Source organism: Sinohyriopsis cumingii, chromosome 1, assembly GCF_028554795.1.
Source record: "Sinohyriopsis cumingii isolate HCF-2022 chromosome 1, ASM2855479v2, whole genome shotgun sequence".
NCBI lineage: Eukaryota > Metazoa > Mollusca > Bivalvia > Unionida > Unionidae > Sinohyriopsis > Sinohyriopsis cumingii.
Window position 1 is genome coordinate 15,277,717 of NC_142961.1, and position 21,602 is coordinate 15,299,318.

General features: G+C 35.7%; 2 protein-coding genes across 6 annotated transcripts in view; one reads left to right on the forward strand and one right to left on the reverse strand.

The window, feature by feature from the left end:
* LOC149806446 (uncharacterized) overlaps positions 1-20,425 on the reverse strand; it is an 84,019-nt gene extending 63,594 nt beyond the window's left edge. For all 5 annotated transcript variants that reach the window (XM_089953424.1, XM_089953414.1, XM_089953394.1 and 2 more), the window contains exons 1-5: positions 20,236-20,425; positions 20,095-20,135; positions 5,392-5,466; positions 2,572-2,635; positions 5-142 (exon numbers count right to left, since the gene is read on the reverse strand). In XM_089953424.1, coding sequence (XP_089809550.1) covers positions 5-142; positions 2,572-2,635; positions 5,392-5,466; positions 20,095-20,135; positions 20,236-20,310 — 393 coding nt within the window. In that variant the 5' untranslated portion in view covers positions 20,311-20,425. The remainder of the gene's footprint in view (positions 1-4; positions 143-2,571; positions 2,636-5,391; positions 5,467-20,094; positions 20,136-20,235) is intronic.
* A 55-nt stretch (positions 20,426-20,480) lies between these two features.
* Positions 20,481-21,602, forward strand: part of LOC149806447 (DNA repair and recombination protein RAD54-like) — a 115,068-nt gene continuing 113,946 nt past the window's right edge. Inside the window, exon 1 of the mRNA XM_089953445.1 lies at positions 20,481-20,611. Coding sequence (XP_089809571.1) covers positions 20,609-20,611 — 3 coding nt within the window. The 5' untranslated portion in view covers positions 20,481-20,608. The remainder of the gene's footprint in view (positions 20,612-21,602) is intronic.

A 21,602-nucleotide genomic window follows, 5' to 3' on the forward strand; every position in this document is an offset into this window, starting at 1 on the left:
ATACCTCAGGTGAAAATGGTTCATACTGGTTAAGTTTCTCAGGGTCAATAACAGCCTGGTTGTAACACTGCTGCAGGATATGTTTCAACAGCCCTGTAGGCAGGCGCGTGACCATCTTTGTGCTCCATGATGTTCCCTTCCTCTGCATAACAGAAACATTTGACACTATCATACCTGTGTTTCTACAAGTTATCCTGTATTATATGATCCAAACATGCCAGACTCTAATCATCTACCAGACAGGCAGTAACATAACAAAATGACAATAATGATACTATAATGACAATTATAATGAAGATAGGCAATAACATAACAAAATGACAACAATGATACCATAATGACAATTATAACGAAGTGCAAAGTTTTTCAAGCATTGTAGTAATTTTTTTCAATTTCTTTTTATAGTCAGCTACATGAGAAGTAAAAAGTGTTACAAGAAAACAACCTGAAAACAATAGGTTGGATTAGCAATCATTTAACTACAAATTCAGATAAATTCATAACTATTATGACATTAGTGAAGGACGATTCTGCTACATAAATCAGGGCTGCTGGCAGTCCCAAATCTTGTAGTCTGAAACATACTTAACTGAAAAGTTAGTAAATCTTGTTTGCCAGAAAAAATTTCTTTTCATTTCTATCCTCAAGAACATACTGGTTTTTTAAACTAATTTTACCTTTCTTTCTTACCAAAAGTCATTTTGATCACAAAAGCTTAGCAATGCATCTTTAAGAACATGTAAGCATAGCAATTATTCAGATTCTTCAAAATATGCATATGGCAAACAGATGGCTCCATTTTAATAATGATGGACATGTATTCCTTACTCAATTAGATCTATGTTTTGGAATAGCTGTTTTGGTAGTTGGCAATACAAAGACTGATAAACACATTCTGGGCTCTGAATTGCTTAAAAATGAACAGAGGGGTTGAGAGTCATCTGCCATGGTCGGCATGCAGACATCTGGTACAGCATGAAACACTAAACAACTTTTTCTGTTAGCTTTAATTCTAACAAACCAAATCATGTTCTTTTATGACATTAGTGAAAAACAAAGTTCTTAATAGTGCTTAATGTTTTAGTGTGCTGACTTGGATTATGTTGTCAAAAAAGATTCCTATTTATTTTTTAACAACAGAGCAAATTTGAATTGAATGCGAAAATGACTAAAGGTGCTATATAATTTATATGCACCTTTGCAAACAAAATCTGCAAATAACAGATTAAATTGCAGCCTTAATTTAATCAATACAAGACACATAAACAGATATGCATGTTGGCTGCAGATAAACAGTCTCAAGGTAAGGACTTCTAAGATAGCTTCCTTTTCCTTAATACAAAAGAACCCAATAGCTTGATTATCACTACTACAAAATTATAGAACTATTTCTAATTTACACGTGACACAAACCCATCTGCTATAACAAGAAATCTGAAACAAACTGCAGCAAAAATTACCTGAATAATGGAGGATAGGTGATTAGAAATAAGAAACCCAGTGTTAAATATTTTCTCAAATACTTATTTATATGCTACTGTAATGTAACAATGCATGTTGAACTTGACAGTGTCCAATACTGAGTTCATTTATGTTTGACCCGCTCCGACTTTTTAAAATTTCATTCTGTGTAAACAACTAATACATAGCTAAATTATTCTTTATGTATGTGGTATTAAAATCAGTAATATTATCAACAGAAGTATATATGTTCATTTGGGTCTAGGTCTAGGTTTTGGAATTTCCTAAGCGTATTTTACATAATCCAGGTTATGGATTTTATTTTGTACACACCAGGATCATTCTAGAAGGTTATCTTCCACTATGTAAAAATTTTTTTTTAAAGCCGCTATTTATGACCCGAGGACTATATAATCTTGTAACTGAGAGGACTTTTCAGTCATGCTTTAAGACCTAGCACTTTTAAGTTGTATTATATGTTGTGTCCAGTATTTCATTTTTGGGCAGGAAAATTTATTTCAACTTATTCAAGTAATTATTTTCTATGGAAATACAAAAGTGCTCTAATAAAATTCTTGGACAGAGACATTCACTGGAATTTATAGTGAATACAAACCTGGTATTATATTACTTTGATTCAACAAAAGACTGTTGACACGTCACCACTATATAAGCTACCACAGACACGTCATCACCTTCAGTTTTTGGATTTATTCAGGACTTTAAATTATGAGGACTTGTCTCTTTAATTCTTGGATTATTTTGGGATTTAATTCACAATACTTAAGTTCTTTTTTCTCATTTTCATTTTGTATTCAAGAGAAATAAATTATTTCTTGAATTTTACAAAGTTTGTTGCTTTTCACTCTTTTCTGTCACTTATTTTAAGAGCATAGACTTTTAACAGGTTGTTCTGCAAGGTGTCTTTTGTATCTCTCATAGGATTAGAAATTGTCATTAACTTTGCTACCTCTAAAGAACTTTATGCAAGATTTCTGGTTGCAAACAGCATTTTGAATGAAACACACTTTCTGTTTTATACTCTGGTCTGATGGACCATTCTTCTGGAATGATTATTCTTACAGGAATATACAGGATGTATCTACTTACAAGCTGTAGGATGCTGTCAATGGCTCTGTTGTACTTGTCACACAAACCTTTCATGCTTTCATAACTGCAAGAATGATAAAAGTATATAATTCTGGTGATGAGCAAAATAAGCCAACAGAAGAGAAGGAAAATCAAACTGAACATAAATTACATCACTATCATGAGCACATCTGTAGTATTCTACAATATACAGACTGACATGGAACTGATGCTGAGACAAAGAGATCTGACAACAGCTAGGAGATATTCTGGCTAAATCAAACTAGGTCACCATGTGCTAGAAAGAAACATTTCTGCAATATACTGCTCATACAAGTTTCACGTTAGGATCAGAACCAAATTTGATTATTAATTCCTGAAGCAAAATGCTGATACAGTAAAACCTGTTATGAGTGACCTCTCCTTTGAGTGACCATCTATCTGACCATAACTGTAATGCATGGATCGATTTTTATTATAGAAACGATGTTGTGCATGACCACCTGTTAAATATGACCAGCAACCATGATGTTTTGGCAAAATATGCATTTTGACACTGCTATTAATGACCGCATCGCGAATACGGGATAAACTACACAGATCTTTATTTGATCTCTGTGACAATGACCATTTATACCATTTTAAAACAAATAGGCTGGCTACAAATATCTGACATTTTGTAGGTATGCTTATAGTGTTTTATATTTTCTATCGTAAACCAGACTTAAGTACATGTAGATTATTACAGCACTTTGCCTGGTTCCCAGACTTATCGTAGCATGAGCCCATATGTATGACTAGGATCCAGTGTCCAGCTCTATGAATGAAGTTATCACGAGAACAAAGACAGACACCACTGACATTTATGTAATCATTTGTAACAACAACCACTTGACCAGTAAAGATTGTTCTGATAAAAACAAACATAAAAAAGAATTCTGGCAATGAGTTTGGTGAGAGATGGTACAGTCTGTAAACCAGCAGTCCTGCCAACCCTGACAAGTAAGGTGTAACAAAATATCTATAACTGCTATTGTGAAGCTGGAAAAAGTTTGACGCAGTGACGATAAACATCATGTTCAACTGAAAAGTCTGTAAAGTAAGTGTAGACTATTTTATACCACTAGTACAGTTTCACGAACTTTAGTTCCTAACCCTATGAAGCTCAATGACTTATTGCCATCTCTCAGAAATTCTTTTCCCATTTCACATGACGAAAGCAATCATATCTCCCATGAGACATGCTCAAACTGGCACATGATGTCCAATAAACATGTGTCCTTTCCAGCTTTTATTCACAAGAATCTGAATACTCCTTTTTATTCTTATGTGTTGATTATTACCACTTTTCTATAAGCTTCCCTTTCATCGTAAACATGCATTTCTTTCTGGACGCCATTTTAATTTTTTTTTATATAATCAACACTTTGATCATGCATACACTTCACATGAACAAATAAGTGCAGTTTAAAACATCTGAGGTACTGCTGTAAAGTTCATGCTTGTATGCCATCTGTATTTTAAGGGTATTTCTCGTAAGTCTGAACCAGGCTAATGTACATGTTGCAATTTGGCATTGTTGTGCCAAACTGAAGGTAGTGGTCGCATTCATTAATTGTCTTTAGAGTTAATCTGTATTGCCTGAGGGGTAAACAAGGTCTCTAATAAACCAAAAAGTGAGAATCGTTTGCGGGATTCAATTGATGTATTAAAGGGTTGTGATGATTGTTTTTTCCCCCCATGTTAAAATGATTACATTCCAATCATCAAGCTGTTGTCTATTTAAGTTGGTGCAACCGAGTTACACTTTGTTTATAGAGTTAATCCCTGTATAGGTCTTATTTGAATTCAGCAGCTGACTTTTGTCTCCGTGTGTGTGATTTGGATTTTTAAGCTTTAAAAACATTTTCAGTCATATCGCTATGACATGTGCAATGTGACAGTATATGGTGATGTTTAGCACTGGCTCATCATGACGCAGACATGTAGCATGATGTCCCACCCAGTCACATTATCTTGACACCAGGCCAACCAGTCCAAACACTAACCTCTTAATGCTGAGCGCCAAGCGAGGCAGCTGTTAGTACCATTTTTGTAAGTTTTTGGTATGACTCAGCCAGGGATTGAGGCGGACGCTGTAACCACTAGGCCACTGGAGCGGTCTGGCTTTTGTCACTGAGTAAATTATTCACTTTCTCAATGACATAACTTTCTTTTTATTTCATTAATTGTTAGATATGCAATGCACATGTATATATTTTTCATATTTTCCCAAACCACAGTCAAAACTGTTTTAACAGTTGATATTAAAACTGAGCACTAAAAATGTCAATACCTAGTACCTTAAGAACAAAGGATGAACCTCCTACTAAAAAAGAGACAATTTTCAGCTCTGGAGAAAGTAATTATCTAAATGAAAGAAGTGAAAAAGAGCAGACCTCTTGGAAAATAGTGGTTTAAACGTCAGTAAAACAAATTTAGAGCATTACAAAGGAAAAGAAGTCAGAAATGATTCTGTGTGCTAATACATGTACATGTTATCTTTAAATGTAAATGTGATTTCACGTTTAATGATAGAAGTAGATCTCTTACAATATAATTTTGTTTTCAGACAAATGCATACAATATTTCGGCAAGAACTATTAATAAAGAATAGAATATATGTACTGTGATTGTGGTTATTTTACTTCAAATTGTTCTGAAACTGGTCTTTTTGTATAAACCTGTTTATGAGAGACCACCTGTCTTAAGAGACCGGTTTTTGTTGGCAGAAAGGGTCAGTCCCCCATAACAGGTTTTACTGTAATGTTAAATAAATTGTCTGACCCATTTTATGCTTACCTGTTGGTGTCATAATTCTGCAGTATGTGAATGTCCAATGCCTTCTTCAGTTCTGGGATGTCCTCTGACACCCACCTGCAATTGAAATGTACACTTTGGAAAAAGCTACCTCCAGAATTTGCAATATTCTAGGCTCAGTCTGAGCAGTGATTTTGTGCCGGTGTCACACAAATTATTCACAACCCAAACAAATCAATAGTGCATCAACATGATGCTCTACCATTGGGACTATTCGAACATGAACACTTTGGGCCGTCCATCCCTATAATTTGGGAATTGCAATTACTTAACTCTTTACCACTATTGGTGTACTGCTTGTAGACCCTAATGACATCATAGGAATATACCACATACAATCCCCCTTGAAGGATTTGAACTAAAAATAACTGGAATATAATGCTGACCCATTTCACTGTTTCATCTCTCTTTACAAAGCGCACATGTTATATAAATTACACACAGAAACAAATGGCAGGAAATTAATGTTCTACTTGAAACCAAGTTTTCCAGATAATGAACAGTTCACAACATTGCTAAAAAGGTATAAAAAAATTAGGTTTAAAAAAGTGCTTAACGTAATTTTTCGGATTTAGATTCAAACAGAAAACTAAATTTTACACTGTTTGGAACACAACCGGTTCATTCCTTATGATGTACATGGAAGCAGTCATGACACATGAATATTGCCCACTGAGTATCTATGGACAGTTTTATGAACTTTTCACTGAAAACTGGGGTTTATACATCACTTTTTTTATAGGCCAGGTAGCATGTATGTGAATGCTGTTGTAGATCAAACAGAAGAAACTCCCTGGGACTACCATTTTCCTTCACAATTAACTGCTTTCTTCTACAAAAGTTGCCAAACAGATCTCTTCTAAGGTCCAGGATAAAGTTAGCATGTGTCCATCGGGCACTGCTTACCTGCCTGGATGCTACCTATTTGAAGATCAGATAAGCATTAACCTGATAATTCAAAACCAAATAATGTACCAGGTGAATTTTTTGCTTAGTCTTCCAGCAGCATACTGCTTTCTCATCTGGTCGTGAATATCCACCCCATTCATTTGCTTCTTCTACAAATGGAGTGTGTGTGATTTGGATTTTTAAAGTAGCTTTAAGAGTTTTTCAGTCATATCACTACGATGTCTGCAGTGTTGCAGTTTATAGTGATATCAAGCAAAGGGGCATCATGCCTCGGACATGTAGCATGATGTCGCACACAGTCATTATCCTCACATCAGGTCGTCCAGTCCCAACATTAACCTATTAATGCTGAGCGCCTAGCGAGGCAGCTGTTAGTGCAATTTTTATCAGTCTGACTCAACCGGGTTCAAACCCACAACCCAATGCATCAGGAGGATGCTCTAAAAACTAGGCCACCAAAGCATCTACAAAGGACAGCCTTTGGCTGGGTGACATTGACCTTTTCTATGCCCATCTATGACAAATTACATCATCATCAATATACCATGCCTGGAGCTCACTTTGATCTTTTTGCCATGATACACGCTGAAAAATACTTAAGCAGGAGGTAACTCACAAATGGCCGAAAACTAGATCCCAAAATATTCTGGTATGACAGGCATGTATTGTCAAAGTTCTGAATGCCCATTTTAACCCTTCATTGCTGTACCAAATGTCATCTTGATGGAATGCTGGTAGTATTTCTCTAAATTGGCCAACACCATGTCATCAGGAGGTTTCACTGTTAAATGGTATAATAACGGGGGACATTCCTTTGCAACTGCTGAGGTTTATGCATGGATAATTTTTTATGACTTTTTTTAATTCTGTTCATAAATCTTCTAGACCCTAAAAATTCAGCTGTGCACCAATAATCCTGGTAAAAATGATGGAGACACCGATGATAAATGTAATATTTAACCCAATTAAAGCTTTAATTCTGTCTAATACGACAGTAGACCAATGCTCGTCAGTGACGCTTGCTTGCCACTGTTTTATCTCTGCATATAAATTGGTTTTGTAGGCTATGGTTTCAGACATGGTGTCTTCTATGAAAAGAGAGAATTTGACCACTGACTTTGCTGTGGAAAGATCAAAATCCGCTGGCAATTTAGAAGCAGCAGGAAAAGTACACCTAGTAACTTTACGCCCAATTCAGGTTCAGAGATATCTGAGCAAAATAACCAATGGAAAATGATGTTTCTAATACAACTAGGCATTATGCTAATGGAAAATCTGTTGAAAGTCGATGTACCAGGATGTACTCAGAAATAGCCCCCAAAATTTGTTTCCTACTCGCATTTCAGGCAAAAACGAACTAAGTCAATTGAATCACTAGCATATAATTTATAACCTGACTGTGATCATAATCGCATTAATACTGGTAACCCTTGCACCTTTCAGGCTTAATAGACTTTCCATACTAACATGGCATCATATTGCATACACTATGAGCTACTTTATTTCCATCAGACAACATAATGACCTAGTTTGTCTTATTTGGTAAGTGCCGGATAATTCTGTAAAGTTAAGAGTTTGGAATTATATCTCTTTGCACACATGAACACAGAAATTAAACTGCTTCTTCTATCCATGTAAAGGCAAATTTGTTATGATTCTTTTTCTTTGCTTGATTCAACATTGTAAATATCAGAAGCAGACAACAGACTCGTGCACACACCCCTTTGCTGAAAACGGATCTTGAGCATATCTGTCTATTATACTGAAAACTTCCGTTAAGCATGAAATGCACAAATGGTGATGGTGTTAGGGCTACTCTATTCACAGTCAGGTTAGAATTATAAATCAGTGGATGAATTCATTAAGTTCCTTGCACTTTTTATCACATTAAGGGTTTCCATTATTGAAATCGGTAGGGGGTACTAAAAAAACGGGTTGGTATAGTCCGACTATACATCCAAATCTAACAACCTTGGACAATTTTATTTGTGATTGTGCAAAGAAATGAAAAAAATTGGGTTTATTTCAATTTTCAGACTTTTACAGACCTCAATGTAATCTGCTTCATTTTCCCAAACTTTCAAGGCCTTGAAAATGCTACCTCATTTTCCCCAAACTCAAAGACCCTATGAATCCTGATGATGTCCCACCTAGTCACATTTTCGACACCAGGCCGACCAGTTCTAACACTAACCTCTTAATGATGAGCACCAAGCGAGGCAGCTGTTAGTACCATTTATATAAGCCTTTGGTAAGACTCTGTCGGGGATTGAACCCACGACCTTCCACATCAGAGGCAGATGCTCTAACCGCTAGGCCACTGGAGCGGTCCAAAGGTTAGTAAAACTCTTGTGCAAATGGTAAGCTAATTAGGGCTTCCAATCCATTAAAGTCAATCAAAATTATTTATTCCCTTCACAACTTACAAATATAAAATCATACCATTTTCTGTATGTGCAAAGTTTCATAATTAGGAATATATAGTCATGATTACATGATTAAGCTGTTAAATTGTTGAGTTAATAAATGTAAATCGTTTGCAGTAATGACAAAAAAGAAAACCATGTCCTTCTATATTTTATAGACACATCACATATAAATGAAAGGATTATGGGGGAGTGCAACAGTATTTCAGTTTTCATATAACAAAGTTGCTGAACAAAAATAACAACATAATAGAAAAAAATATGTAATATTTGTATCAGTTAAAGTATACATGTCATTAAAAGTGATTACTCCTGTACATGTATTAACATTGATTCCCATCACTTTCTGGGTGCCATTTTTAAATGTTCATGAATGGAATGAAAGAATATTCTGGCAAGCAAGATTGACTTTCTTTCATTTGCAATACTGCAAAACAAAAATTATCTGGAGCAGAATCATTGCTGTATCATAATATAAATTACAAATTTTATGAAGGAAGGCAATAGCAAATAATGAATTACTATTGCTAAAAAGTTTTTCTATAGGTTTGTTGAAAGTAGGACCAGAAGTTACCAATTACAATTAGGACCATATCTTCATATTATAATAAATCTGACAGTATAACTTTGTAGCACTATCATTTTATAAATTAAGAATGTGGTTCTCTTTGCAGTGGTCTTTCAATACAGATTTTATCATAATCCCAGTTACTACATGACCATTGTTTAAGAAAGAGTAATTTGAAATGGCCACCACACCCACCTACACAATACAACCTCATGGATATATATATATATATTTAGATATGGGGAAAAAAAATTGCAACATAAGCAACAGCAGCTTGACTTTTACACAATGCTTGATAATCCCACATCATAATAAAATTTGTCAAGAAAGTAGCAGCTTTATTGCCTGTATACTTATCCAGCAAAGATAACATGGTTGTTAAAAGGCAATGCCTTGCCTTTAATTAGACTGGCTGGTAGATGCCAGGGTAGCATTAAACACTTAAATGCCTTGCCTTTAATTAGACTGGCTGGTAGATGCCAGGGTAGCAGAATGCCAGCTAAGGATTCAGGTTGTGACACAGTAAACTGATCTCTCATTTGCATAAAAAAATCAATACCAGTACAGTGTCACCACAGGTCAAGTTCACAGTGAAGAAAATGGGTTACCAGCTCACAATCTCTAGCAATACTGAGTGATACATATACAAATGATGCAGTATATACTAGCTATTTTAAAAAAATGTTTGACTTTTTTTCAAAGGGTCTGTTCACATTAATGAATTTTTGGCCACAACATTTCAGGATGAAAAGTGGTGTACAGAACTAATTGGGTATGGAACTTTTTTTTTTTAAAAATATGGGAACCATTGAGCAATAATGTACACTTTGCTCCCTCTCTCTTGAAAAATAATTAATTTATTTGATATATTTAGTTCATAATGTCAATTTGGAAGGAGCAAAATAGAAGAAAATGCTCATGAAATTATAATGGAAATGACATAGGCAACTCAGACCTGCCAACCCTGACTAGTACGTCCTTACTAGGCAGTTGATTTTTCCCGTAAGATTGGCCTGTTTTCACTAAAGTATAACAAAATATCCAAAACGTTTATTGTAAAGCTGGAAAACGCAATTAAAAGTTCGACACAGGGGGGATAAACATCATGTTCAACTGAAAAGTTTGTAAGGTATGCGCAGACTTTATTTACCACTAGCACAGTTGCACAAACTCTAGTTCCAAACCATATGCAGCTCAACGGCTTGTTGCTATCTCTCAACTTGACAATATACTTGAAAATTCTTTTCCATTTCACATGATTGATGGCAATCATATATCCCGCCACAAGGCATGCTCAAACTGGCATGTGATGTCCAATAAACGTAATTGTGTCCTTTCCAGCTTTTATTCACAAGAATTTGTGTGTGTGATTTGGATTTTTAACGTAGCTTTTAACCTTTTTTCAGTCAAATCGCTATGATTTCTGCAGTGTTACAGTTTATAGTGATGTCTAGCATTGGGGCATCATGCCGCAGGCATGTTGCATGATGTCCCACCCTGACACCAGGCAAACCAGTCCTAACACTAACCTCTTAATGCTGAGTGCCAAGTGAGGCACTGTTAGTACCATTTTTGTAAGTCTTTGGTATGAAATGGCTGGGGATCGGACACACACCATCCCGCGCATCCAAGGCGGATGCTATAACCACTAGGCCACCGGAGCGGTCCACAAAAATCTGAATCCTCCTTTTTATTCTTCTGTGTTGATTATTACCACTTTTTCACTTTCTGGAAGCCAATTTTAAATATTCTATAATCAAGAGTTTTGATCATGCAGACACTTCGCATGAATAAATAGGTTCTGCTGTAACGTTAGTCTGTTTCCATGACACTAACTTTACTAATTCTAGGATGAAACCCAGATCCAAATAAAACATTAATGAAACAATTATCCAGATTATTTTGGCTACAGTAAAACCTGTCTTGAGAGACCACTGCTATGAGAGACCGCCTGTTTTGAGAGACCAGGTTCTCCATGTACAGATTTAGAGATGATATAGTGTTATAACCTGTTATGAGAGACCACCTGTCATGAGAGACCATTATGTTTTGGCAGAAGGGGTGGTCTTTCAAGACAGGTTCCACTGTACAATCATTTTTCTGTAGTTTTTGCTAGTATGCCATAAGTCTGTATTTTAAGGGCAATTTTATGGCAAAATTGTAAGAGTAGGCAGATCTGTCTAACAGTACTCTCTCTCTCTCTCTCTCACAATTAAAGTCTTTCATGCATATTAACTGGGATCATCAACAGTAAATCATATACACTTTACTGACACCATGTTCACTTGACAGTGGTAGTCTGATGAAATTCAGCAAGAAAGCAGTGTTCTGAGCTAATCTTCACCAGAAACTGTGACAAGTCTGCTAGGATGTGTGGGAGATCCTGGAACAATGTTGTCTTACTACTTTCTACACACTTCATGACGACAGCTGGTGGCTTTGGAAAGTGTACCTGATTAAAGAACCGAAAGGGCAGGGTTCAAATGCTACCATCATATCAGCCTGAGTTGACTAGTGTGGTGTGTGCATGGGTAATACACTTCACTACGATTGCTAACAATAAAAGATGTGTACAGACTTGCCATAAACAGACATGATTTTGATATTCCGTTAACAAAAAAGCTGAAAAAATGTAAGGTAGGTTTGGGGGTCCTCCCCCAACAGATGGTCCAAAAACGCATTTTACACTGTTCCTGGTGCAACTTATGATCATAAAATAAACTAAAATAATCATTTGAAAAACTAATAAACTTAACAAAAATGTTCAACCAACTTAACTTCAATAATTTCACAATATTTATAGTTACATGAATTTGTTCTCCAATGTCAGTGTTCAAATTGTAATTAAGTCACAATAATTTGTCAATTTTTGCAGCAAATATATAATACTTTTCTTTTCATAACAGATCTGTAAAATAAACACCCAAGTACATCAACTATATACAAATAATTCCATACATTCACTTGTCTTTTTACGGCTTTGGCAAAGATTTCTGTAGCCTTTCTTTTTGTCACCATTGACTTATTTGGTTCAGCATACAATCGTTCCTTTTTCTTCTCAATGAAAGCCTTTTTCCTTTCAAGCTGGTGCTTGTATTGGTGACATGGAGTGTGCATATTCTGAAAGAGGGCTACATCCATTTTCTCATACAAGAAATCTTCTTATAGTAAATAACTGCACTTTTCCCAGATGCCTTCTGAGCTTCAATTTTTCTGTATGCAGCTTCTTCTGTAGGTGCTGTTCCAAACTCTCCATTCGCAATTACCATAATTCAGATCTTTCCTGCAGAAGTCACAAAATGCCAGTCCTCTAGTGTTCAGTTTTCTTATAATCTGACCAACTAAATATACGTCAACTTTTTGCTCCAGCCATTCACATTTCCATACATTTTTTTAAAAGCTTTATCTAAACTGTTCTTGTCACATTTTCTCAAGAACTTGTGGCGCCATGTTTTGCAAGCATGCTTCTTCTTTCCATTGCCATCAGTTTCCATTACACGAAAATTCACTGGATGAATTTAAACCTTTGATCAATCAGAATACTTTTTACAAGAGTTGTGTGCTAACTAATATATGAAACAAATAATTTACAAGGATTGTTACAAAATGGGACTGGACAGACCATTTTTTAAAAACTGGATCGGAGATGATATAAAAACGGATTATATCAGGAAGAAGAAAAAATCTGATACAAGTCGGGAGAAAAGTGGAATTCTGTTTTAAAACAGAGAAAAATCATGTCTGCATAAAACACGAAATAAGACTAGAATATATACTCGCTTGTAAGTCCAACACAAAGCAACACAGATCCTGATCTACCATCCCATAATGTACCTGCAGATCAGGGTCTCTGTTGTTTGTTCAACTGATTACTCCTAAATAATGACATGGATGGTCCTGGCTTTTAAAAATCGCCAACCTATTAATGCAATAGGCAATGAAAGTTATTACTTGGACTTGTCTCAGCAGTAAAACTGCGAAAATCTCAAGTTTTGGAGCCCGTAACTTCAGTTTGGTACAACGCCAAACGCTTGATGCATAGAAAAATATCTCTGGAGTAAAACAAGCCTTTAAAGATGGAAATACCAGACAGAAAGATGGAAACAGCTGAAGGAAATCGAGGGTCATGGGTGGAAGTATTTGGAAGTTACGTACCTTCTGTCTTATATAAGTAGTATGATAGAAAGGGTCCTTGGTCAGAACGGGTCATGGGGGTAATCTAAGGTATTTCTGTCACTTTGTATGATTTTTTTTCCTTAAGATTATTTTTTTCCTTTCTTCTCAACATCATGCTCACATCGAGCACCTGTGATTCAAGAGACTAGATTGGTGAATGGAGAGGCTAGGTTGGTAAAACACTCCTTGGATACAAATATTCTTTTTCCTGGGTTTTGGGGCTTCTAACTTTCTTTCTCTAATGGGAGTCTCTACCTATTAGAAACAGAAAACTACAGATCTTTTTTTTTTGAAATCTCTCAGAATTAAATAACATCTCTGGCCAGGGTCAAGAGCTTATTCTGAACCTACTTTCTATATCCATATTTGGTGTATTCAACATTTTTTTTTTTACAACTATGTTAGCAATGTAAATATTCCAATTACATATGAATACATTTCCTCCAAGGTCAGGAAAGAAGCCTGTGCTGATCTCCAGCCCTGTATATGGCCTAATACATACCACAGGTAAGTAGAGAGATAATCGTGCATGCAGTTCTTTTAACAGGTGTGAAGGTAGAAAAGAAAGAAGTGCCTGGTGATGGTACAAGAAATGACTGTAAATAAGGACTGTACAGTACACTATTATAGTAGCACACCAGCGGTTTACAGTTGCAGGACAAACTGCAATTGCCAACAATAAATAACAACACTGACAGAGAACTGAGGGTGAAAATGAAACCTTAGGACAATGATTATTTGGAAAACTACATGTATACAAGAAAGAATTCCTGGAAGAACCATACTGGATATGTGCCAGCAAGGAAATTATTCAACATACAATCCCACTGATGCATATTACTTGCTGGTATGTACAGTATGTAATAGTTCAAGGCCAGAGTTTAATCTAGGTCAGAAGGTCAGTGGAGCAGTAAATGCAATGTTGCTTACATTGTTTTACAGTCCCCACTCTTTCCACTGTTCTGAACAAACAGAGCAGAACACCGAAAAAAAGAATTCACATACTACTTTAGAACTGATACCCAATAAAGATCACTGCAGTTACCCCTGAAATACTGGTTTAGCAGCAAATACCAGTACTGCACAGAAGTGACATTTTGTCAAACACTGCTTCTATATATACTGTACAATGTTTGCACATAGGTACATAAATGGATAACAGTCCAAAGCAAATTCTAAGTTCCCATCAATAAATTTATCAATGTCACTTTATAATAAATTCATAGTCATAAGAGCCATATAATCAATATTTTCTACAACCATTTTCATTTTTTTCCAACTGGACTTTCACTTCAGTTGTGGTCCCAACTGTTTCTTGTTAGTCTTTCAGGATCTGAAGATAACATCTTGGATCCTGACCCTTTGGAACACGATAATACGTTCAAAGTTTCTTGGTGAAAAGTTCCATTTTGCAAGTAATTACTCAAAATATTGACCAAAAGTTCTAACTGGTAAATAAATTTTGCAAAACAGTTGTTATAAAAATAAAAAAAAATCATGCAAAAGCACACACACACGCAGGTTTGAGCTCACTGATATCGATCACATGGGCTTGTATCATTGCTTACAATTTACCCATCAGTCATTATCAGCCCCTCCTTGCAGTCTGTTTATATTACACGTACTGTAAAAAAAAAACTACAAGGAAGGACACTTCACATGCAACCTATTTTAGAATCAATGCTGATATTTCAAGCTACATTTTGTGTAGTCTAATTTGGTGACCAAATGTCTGAAAATGGGAACTTGATTTTTAAGTTGGAAGCCATTCAGCAACCAATACACTTGATCTACTTGAAGCCCTCTTACTTTTTACAAACGTAGATGAAAAACCACATAAATATACATCAATAAGGCATGAAAACAAATCCATTTAGTAAATATCCAGGTCACACATATAGAATTTCTTTTTAAATATGTAAATAACGAAAGTGTAACTGAAATTTTCATCTTTAAACTAATGTTTTTCTTCAGGTGACTACATCCCCCAGCTGATGGGTGGGTACACTTCCACTACATTTCAGTCACCACTTTCTTCAGATAAAGTTTAAGAGTTTGGCAGAAAATGCAAGGAATTCTCAACAAATTCAAGGACCTTTCAAAGATAAGGTTGGTTTGATTGTGTGGGATGTATGTCATTTTTAACATATGATACATGGCAGCCAGTATATTTGATGTAGGAAAAACCTGAGAAGAATCACTGACAAACTAGAACAGGGGTGGGCAAACTACGGCCCGTGGGCCACATGGGGCCTACCAAGGGTTTTCATGTGGCCTAGGAACAAGTCATTATTCGCACTGACTCTGTTTATGTGTTTATGTTACTCTGTTTATCAAATAAATGTGCTTCTTTTGAAGTTTAAGTTTTCATATATTAACAACTGAAAATTAATTATGTTATTTAGAAAAACCTTTTGTTTTTGCTATTTCAAATATTAATTATTTTACTTAATGAACTATGCGGCCTGCGACAAAGGTGTAAATTTGTGTATGCGGCACTTGCACTGGAAAGTCTGTCCAACTCTGCACTTGAAGCTACTGGCAAGTGTTCTAACATATAAGAGCTGACCCAGCCAAGACTTGACACCCACACAAACAGATGTGAGTGAACTGTAAAGGCAAGCGCCTTCAACCAGTCAGGGTCTTTAAGGGATAAAACCAACCTATTCAGAACACAGGTTGTCATGGCAACACCTTAGTTCTTTTCATGTTTTTGTCAACAACGTGAGACAAAATTCTATGATATCAAACCTGTAATCTGAATCAGAAATTGGACTTGCTAGATTAATTTTAAATACTTTATCAGTGTATATATATATATATATGTGTAAGCTGGTACAGGATTAAATAGCTTATTAATGAATGTATATTTTCAGTTCAGTTTAGGTATCCCCAAAAAGATCTACCAAATATCAAATTGTAAATACAAACAGCACTCTTTTAAAAAAGACTATTACCCACTCAGCACAAGATATATCTGACGGCAAAAAGGTTGTTTCCATTATTTGGCTCGTATAAGACCTGTCAACCCTGATGAGTGTCTCAGTAAGGCAGTTGATTTTTTTCTGTAAGATTGGCCAAGTTTCAGTAAGGTGTAACAAAATATCAATAACTTCTATTGGAAAGCTGGAAAACGTAATTAAAAGTTCAACGCAGCAACGATAAACATTTTGTTCAACTGAAAAGTTTGTAAAGTACGCAAAGACTTTATTTACCAGTAATATAGTTGAACAAAACTCTAGTTCCAAACCGTATGGAACTCAATGGATTGTTGCTATATCTCAACTTGACATAATTCTTGGAAATTCTTTTCCATTTCTCCTGCCAAGAGACATGCACAAAATGCCATGTGATGTCCAATAAACGTGTGCCCTTTCCAGCTTTTATTCACGGAAAATTCCTTTTTATTCTTCTGTGTGAGTATTAACATTTTTCTAGAGGCTTATTTTCCCTTTCATCTTAAAACATGCATCACTACCTGGACACCATTTAAAATAATTCTATAATAACAGTTCAATCACACAGACGCTTTGCATGAACAAATATGTGCAGCTTAAAGCATCTGGGGTGATGCTGTAAAGTTAGTCTGGTTCCCTGACTAATTTCACTAATTCTAATAAACCCGGATCCAAATCAAACAGGGATGAACTGATTAACTGGATTTTTCGGCAACGATCATTTCCCTGTAGTTTTTTTAATAGTTTTCAAAAGTCTGTATTTAAAGGGTAATTTTTTTGAGACTTAGGGAGTAATCTTAAGGGTTGGCAGGTGTGGATGCATATATCTGAGCAGAGAGTGGGTCTGTGTAGGCATTGGTTTCATTCATAATTTTGCTACTTTCATCTTTGGTACAATGTGGTTATGCATTCATACTGGCTCACCACCATTATGTTACAATGCTATACCAGTCAGTGACCTTTGTACAGTTTGCTTATGTCTACAAGTGTTGAGAACCTTATTTTAATTTTGTGTGTGAGAGAATTGATTTATATTTACAATCTAGAGAAAGATGAAAGTTTCTAATATGTTTCTCTATGCTCCACACATGAAAAGAAGTAGGTCCTGGACACTCATGGACATAGGCAAATTAGTAGACATGCTGACATAGGCAAATTAGTAGACATGCTCAGAAGATCATGTGCTATAATGACCCTCAGCAGTGATCTTAACAATAGGGAAGGTTTTATCGGCTATTGGCAAAACTGTACAACCGCCAGTTACCCGCAAGCCAGGACAAACATCGCTAGTCACAATTCATAACCCATGTGGCAACCAGGTCAGTCAGAGATTGCAATCAAAATCCACAGTATGCACATCCATTTCATTCAAACCAACCAACACTGACTCAGTAAAACCATTCTGCACATCTGTAGACACAGCTGAATAATAATATCTTGATGTATGTGTGTGTGATTTGGATTTTTAACACAGCTTTAACAATTTGTCAGCCATATCGCTACAATGTCTGCAGTGTGACAGTTTATAGTGATTGTCTAGCAGTGGGGCATCATGCCGTAGACATGTAGCATGATGTCCCACCCAGTCACATTATCATGACATCAGGATGTCTAGATGCAAGACTATGCCCATTTAAAACATGTGTCTCAAGCACTGATTGGACATCAGCTCATACAGTATAGCAAATATATGTATAAGGGAGTTCTTAGATCACTTATAATCAAGTCAGGCAAAGCAGAGGCAGATCAGTGCATGATACGGAGGATGTGCCCCTCACCCCCACCAAATGAGTGTGTTGTTGTTGTGGGGTTTAACGCCATTTTTCAGTACACGATAGGCTATGCACGGTGGCCAGTATTATTGGTGGAGGAAGAAGCCATGAAACCCAGGAAGAACCACCGACCCATAAGAAGCTACTGGCAAGCTTTCTCACATACCATCAAATGAGTGTGATAGTAGGAGTGAAACAGTACACAAGGTGATAAATTTGTGCAGTTTAAAAAATCTGCCACTTTGCTGAATCTGTGCTAATTTTATTTATTCCATCAATACTCCAGTCACAGGTTAAAAATCTCTTCATAAAAAGAATCATTCCAAATTTGTTCTCCATGTACAAATTAGGCAGAGATGAAGCCACGATTTTATCTAAATGGGGGTGGAGGGCTCCTCCCCAAACTGTCATCAAAATTAGGGGGGAGGAGTAGAAAATAAGAGCAAGGAGGGAATGGCCATAGTTCAATGTTTACCTAACATTTCAATATCTGTCTTTTTTTCTTTCTGCTCCACTTTAATATAGCTCTAATGAAATAAAAATCTTGAAAAGATGTTACCTCTAGTTATATAAGCATTAATCTGTTACTGTTCTCTAAGGGAGTGAATTCATACAAATTTTCGCTATTCACACAACTAGGCACCCTGGCAGCATCTCTGTTTAAGTATTTTACAAATCAATTAATGAGTTTTGTGTGAAGTTTCTCTGTTGCTTTGCCAATACTTTCTTTTTGACATGCAGCGAATAAACTACATTAATTTCTGATTAATGGTTATTGTTTAACTGGAAACAAGCAATAACCACCAATAAAAATTCAATGTAACATATTTCACTGTGTGGCACACCAGTAGTGTAGCTTTCAAATATACCAAATTGAAAAAGATTAATGAAATGTAGAAACTTAGTGTAAAATTGGTTATAAAATGATGAGTCAAGTACTTCATTATACATGTGGAAAACATTTGGAATGTGTATATACTTAACATACTGCTGGGTTAAGATAGTTAGCATGGAACTGGTAAAGTGGGAGCAGATTATGAACAGTATAACTTTGTGTTAATTTGTGAATGGAAAAGTATTCTTGATATTGTCCTTTTAACTAATACATATTAGTGCCAGAGACCGGAAATGATGTTACAGATGAATTCTAAATTTAAAGAATAACATGGCAAACTAATAACTTCTATATATGTATGATGTAAATGAAAACTGATTAATTAGCAGAGTTGAATTCCTGCTGCTGCTGACACTAGTACAAGAATCACTGTATAATTATAAAAATGTGCCAAGTTTCTTGGAAATGATGGACAAGTGGTTGTATATCCTGATGTAATGGGACGGAGAAAAACATTTTCCCATTTCCTGATCCGACAACATGCATTTAATGTTTAATACTATATTTAACTAGTTTTAAAATCTAAACACATTATATATTGTCAGTTCTGGTGTTGGTTTCTGTTTCAGTCAATACACTGAATCTCCCATGTGAGTCAAATTGGTTCTATTCACAGGTAGTTGGCGTAATATCAGTGTCCACTTTTTGTCACTAAAACCACCACTAAGACAAATACACGCATCCCCATAGGAGCCCCAATCAACAGTTTTGAGATAAAACAAAGACAACTATTCACAAAATATGCAGTTATTCCTGAAAATCAGACAGCGATATTCCTTATGTATCAATAAATCTAATGGATATTTGACTTATACATGTCCTACCTATGGCAATGTACTCTGACCTGCCCAGTCAGTCCTACCCCACTCAATTCGGTCAGTCGCCTACTTTGACCTAAAACATGGCGACAGAAGAATACATTAAGTAGACCAACACAAGTATAAATAAAAGCACGAGGAAAATACAAATGGATAATACTTACTTGATGGTCTCAATAACTTCATTGGCTCCTTCTTTCCCCTCCTGTAAAAGAAAATGAAAATAGACAGAGATATTGATATCAAAATTGATTCACAAAGTGGTTTAAGATAGAAAAAACATGTTGAAGGTTTCGTCTTCTTACCGAAGAAGGTATTGGCCACGTATAAACCGCGGGATCTGCACCTGCAGGGCTATGCAATTTCAGTTCCTTAGCCATTCTTCTACTTCTGATATCCTTTCTTCCATCTGATGATCAAATGATGATGAAATAATCAAAATTTGATCATACTCATTCTGTAGGCCCGACCTACAATCCCACGCAAGTGGGGGAAGCCGCTTGCCCACGTGACTTAATTCCTTCATTTGATTAGCTGCCTCATTTTGATAGGCATATAATCGAGAAAATGGCGGCCTCATTCAACATAACGTTTCTCATCACCAGTAAACACGTCTATGTCAATTTCATGTAAAGAATGAACTGAATCATCAGCATGTACTGTCGTACATGACCCAAAATGGTATAGCTGCAATTATCATAGGAAAAAATGCAGTTTTTCATTTAATAGTTGCGAAATCTGAACCATTTTTGGGGGGTAATTTACACCGATTTGAGTGAGGCACACCCAATGTCCTTTGACATTTTCCATCCTTGATGTAGTAAACATTACCCACACATATACATTTTTAAACTCCCACAAGTTTTACTTGCTTGGCATGATGTGCGTATTATAATGACAGCACAAGATGAAGACCCAAGTTACAAAGTACGCATCCATTTAAATCGATTGATTGGTGTAGGTGCGTCCAAGAATTGAAAATATCGTCACAAGAACATCCAAAGACTTAAAAGACAAAATATAGATCATGACAGCTAATCAGATAATTTAAAAAAACGTGGAAGCCCAGCAGGCCATTGAAACTGAGCCTGATAGTCACAGCCAAGTAGGGATAATGGGCCAAATTTCAAATTTCATCACAGATTAATAAATAACTTATTTGATTGCCTACAAACAAATATTCTCTAAAAAGTGATCATTTTTTTTTACAGTGTATATATCGAAAACAAATCCAGTAATTAAACATTTTTTGGGGGGGGTTAATTAATGAAATGGTTACTACAGAATATAACCAGACTGTTCTTGAGATACGATTTACAAATGTGGTATATAAAAGGAAATTTTGGTGAAATGTGCCATGGCCAATCCAGAATTTGCAGCTTTAATTACTCAGAATTTGCAAGTATGGGTGTATGCCCTATCCAAAAGCTAGAATATGTGAAAAGCTTGTCTTTATTCATGTTTTATTCATGTGAAGGTGAAAAACAAAAGGGACTGGTAACATCCACCTCCATACTTTAAAAAAAAGTCTAAAATGACAATGTAACAAGACAATCCAGGTTCCTTATAAATGCCTACCTGTATGAGAATTTTGTAGACTAATTTATCTAAATATACTGTTTTTATGAATGCAGCTTTACATAGAATATTTATTTATTTTTTTCAAATATTT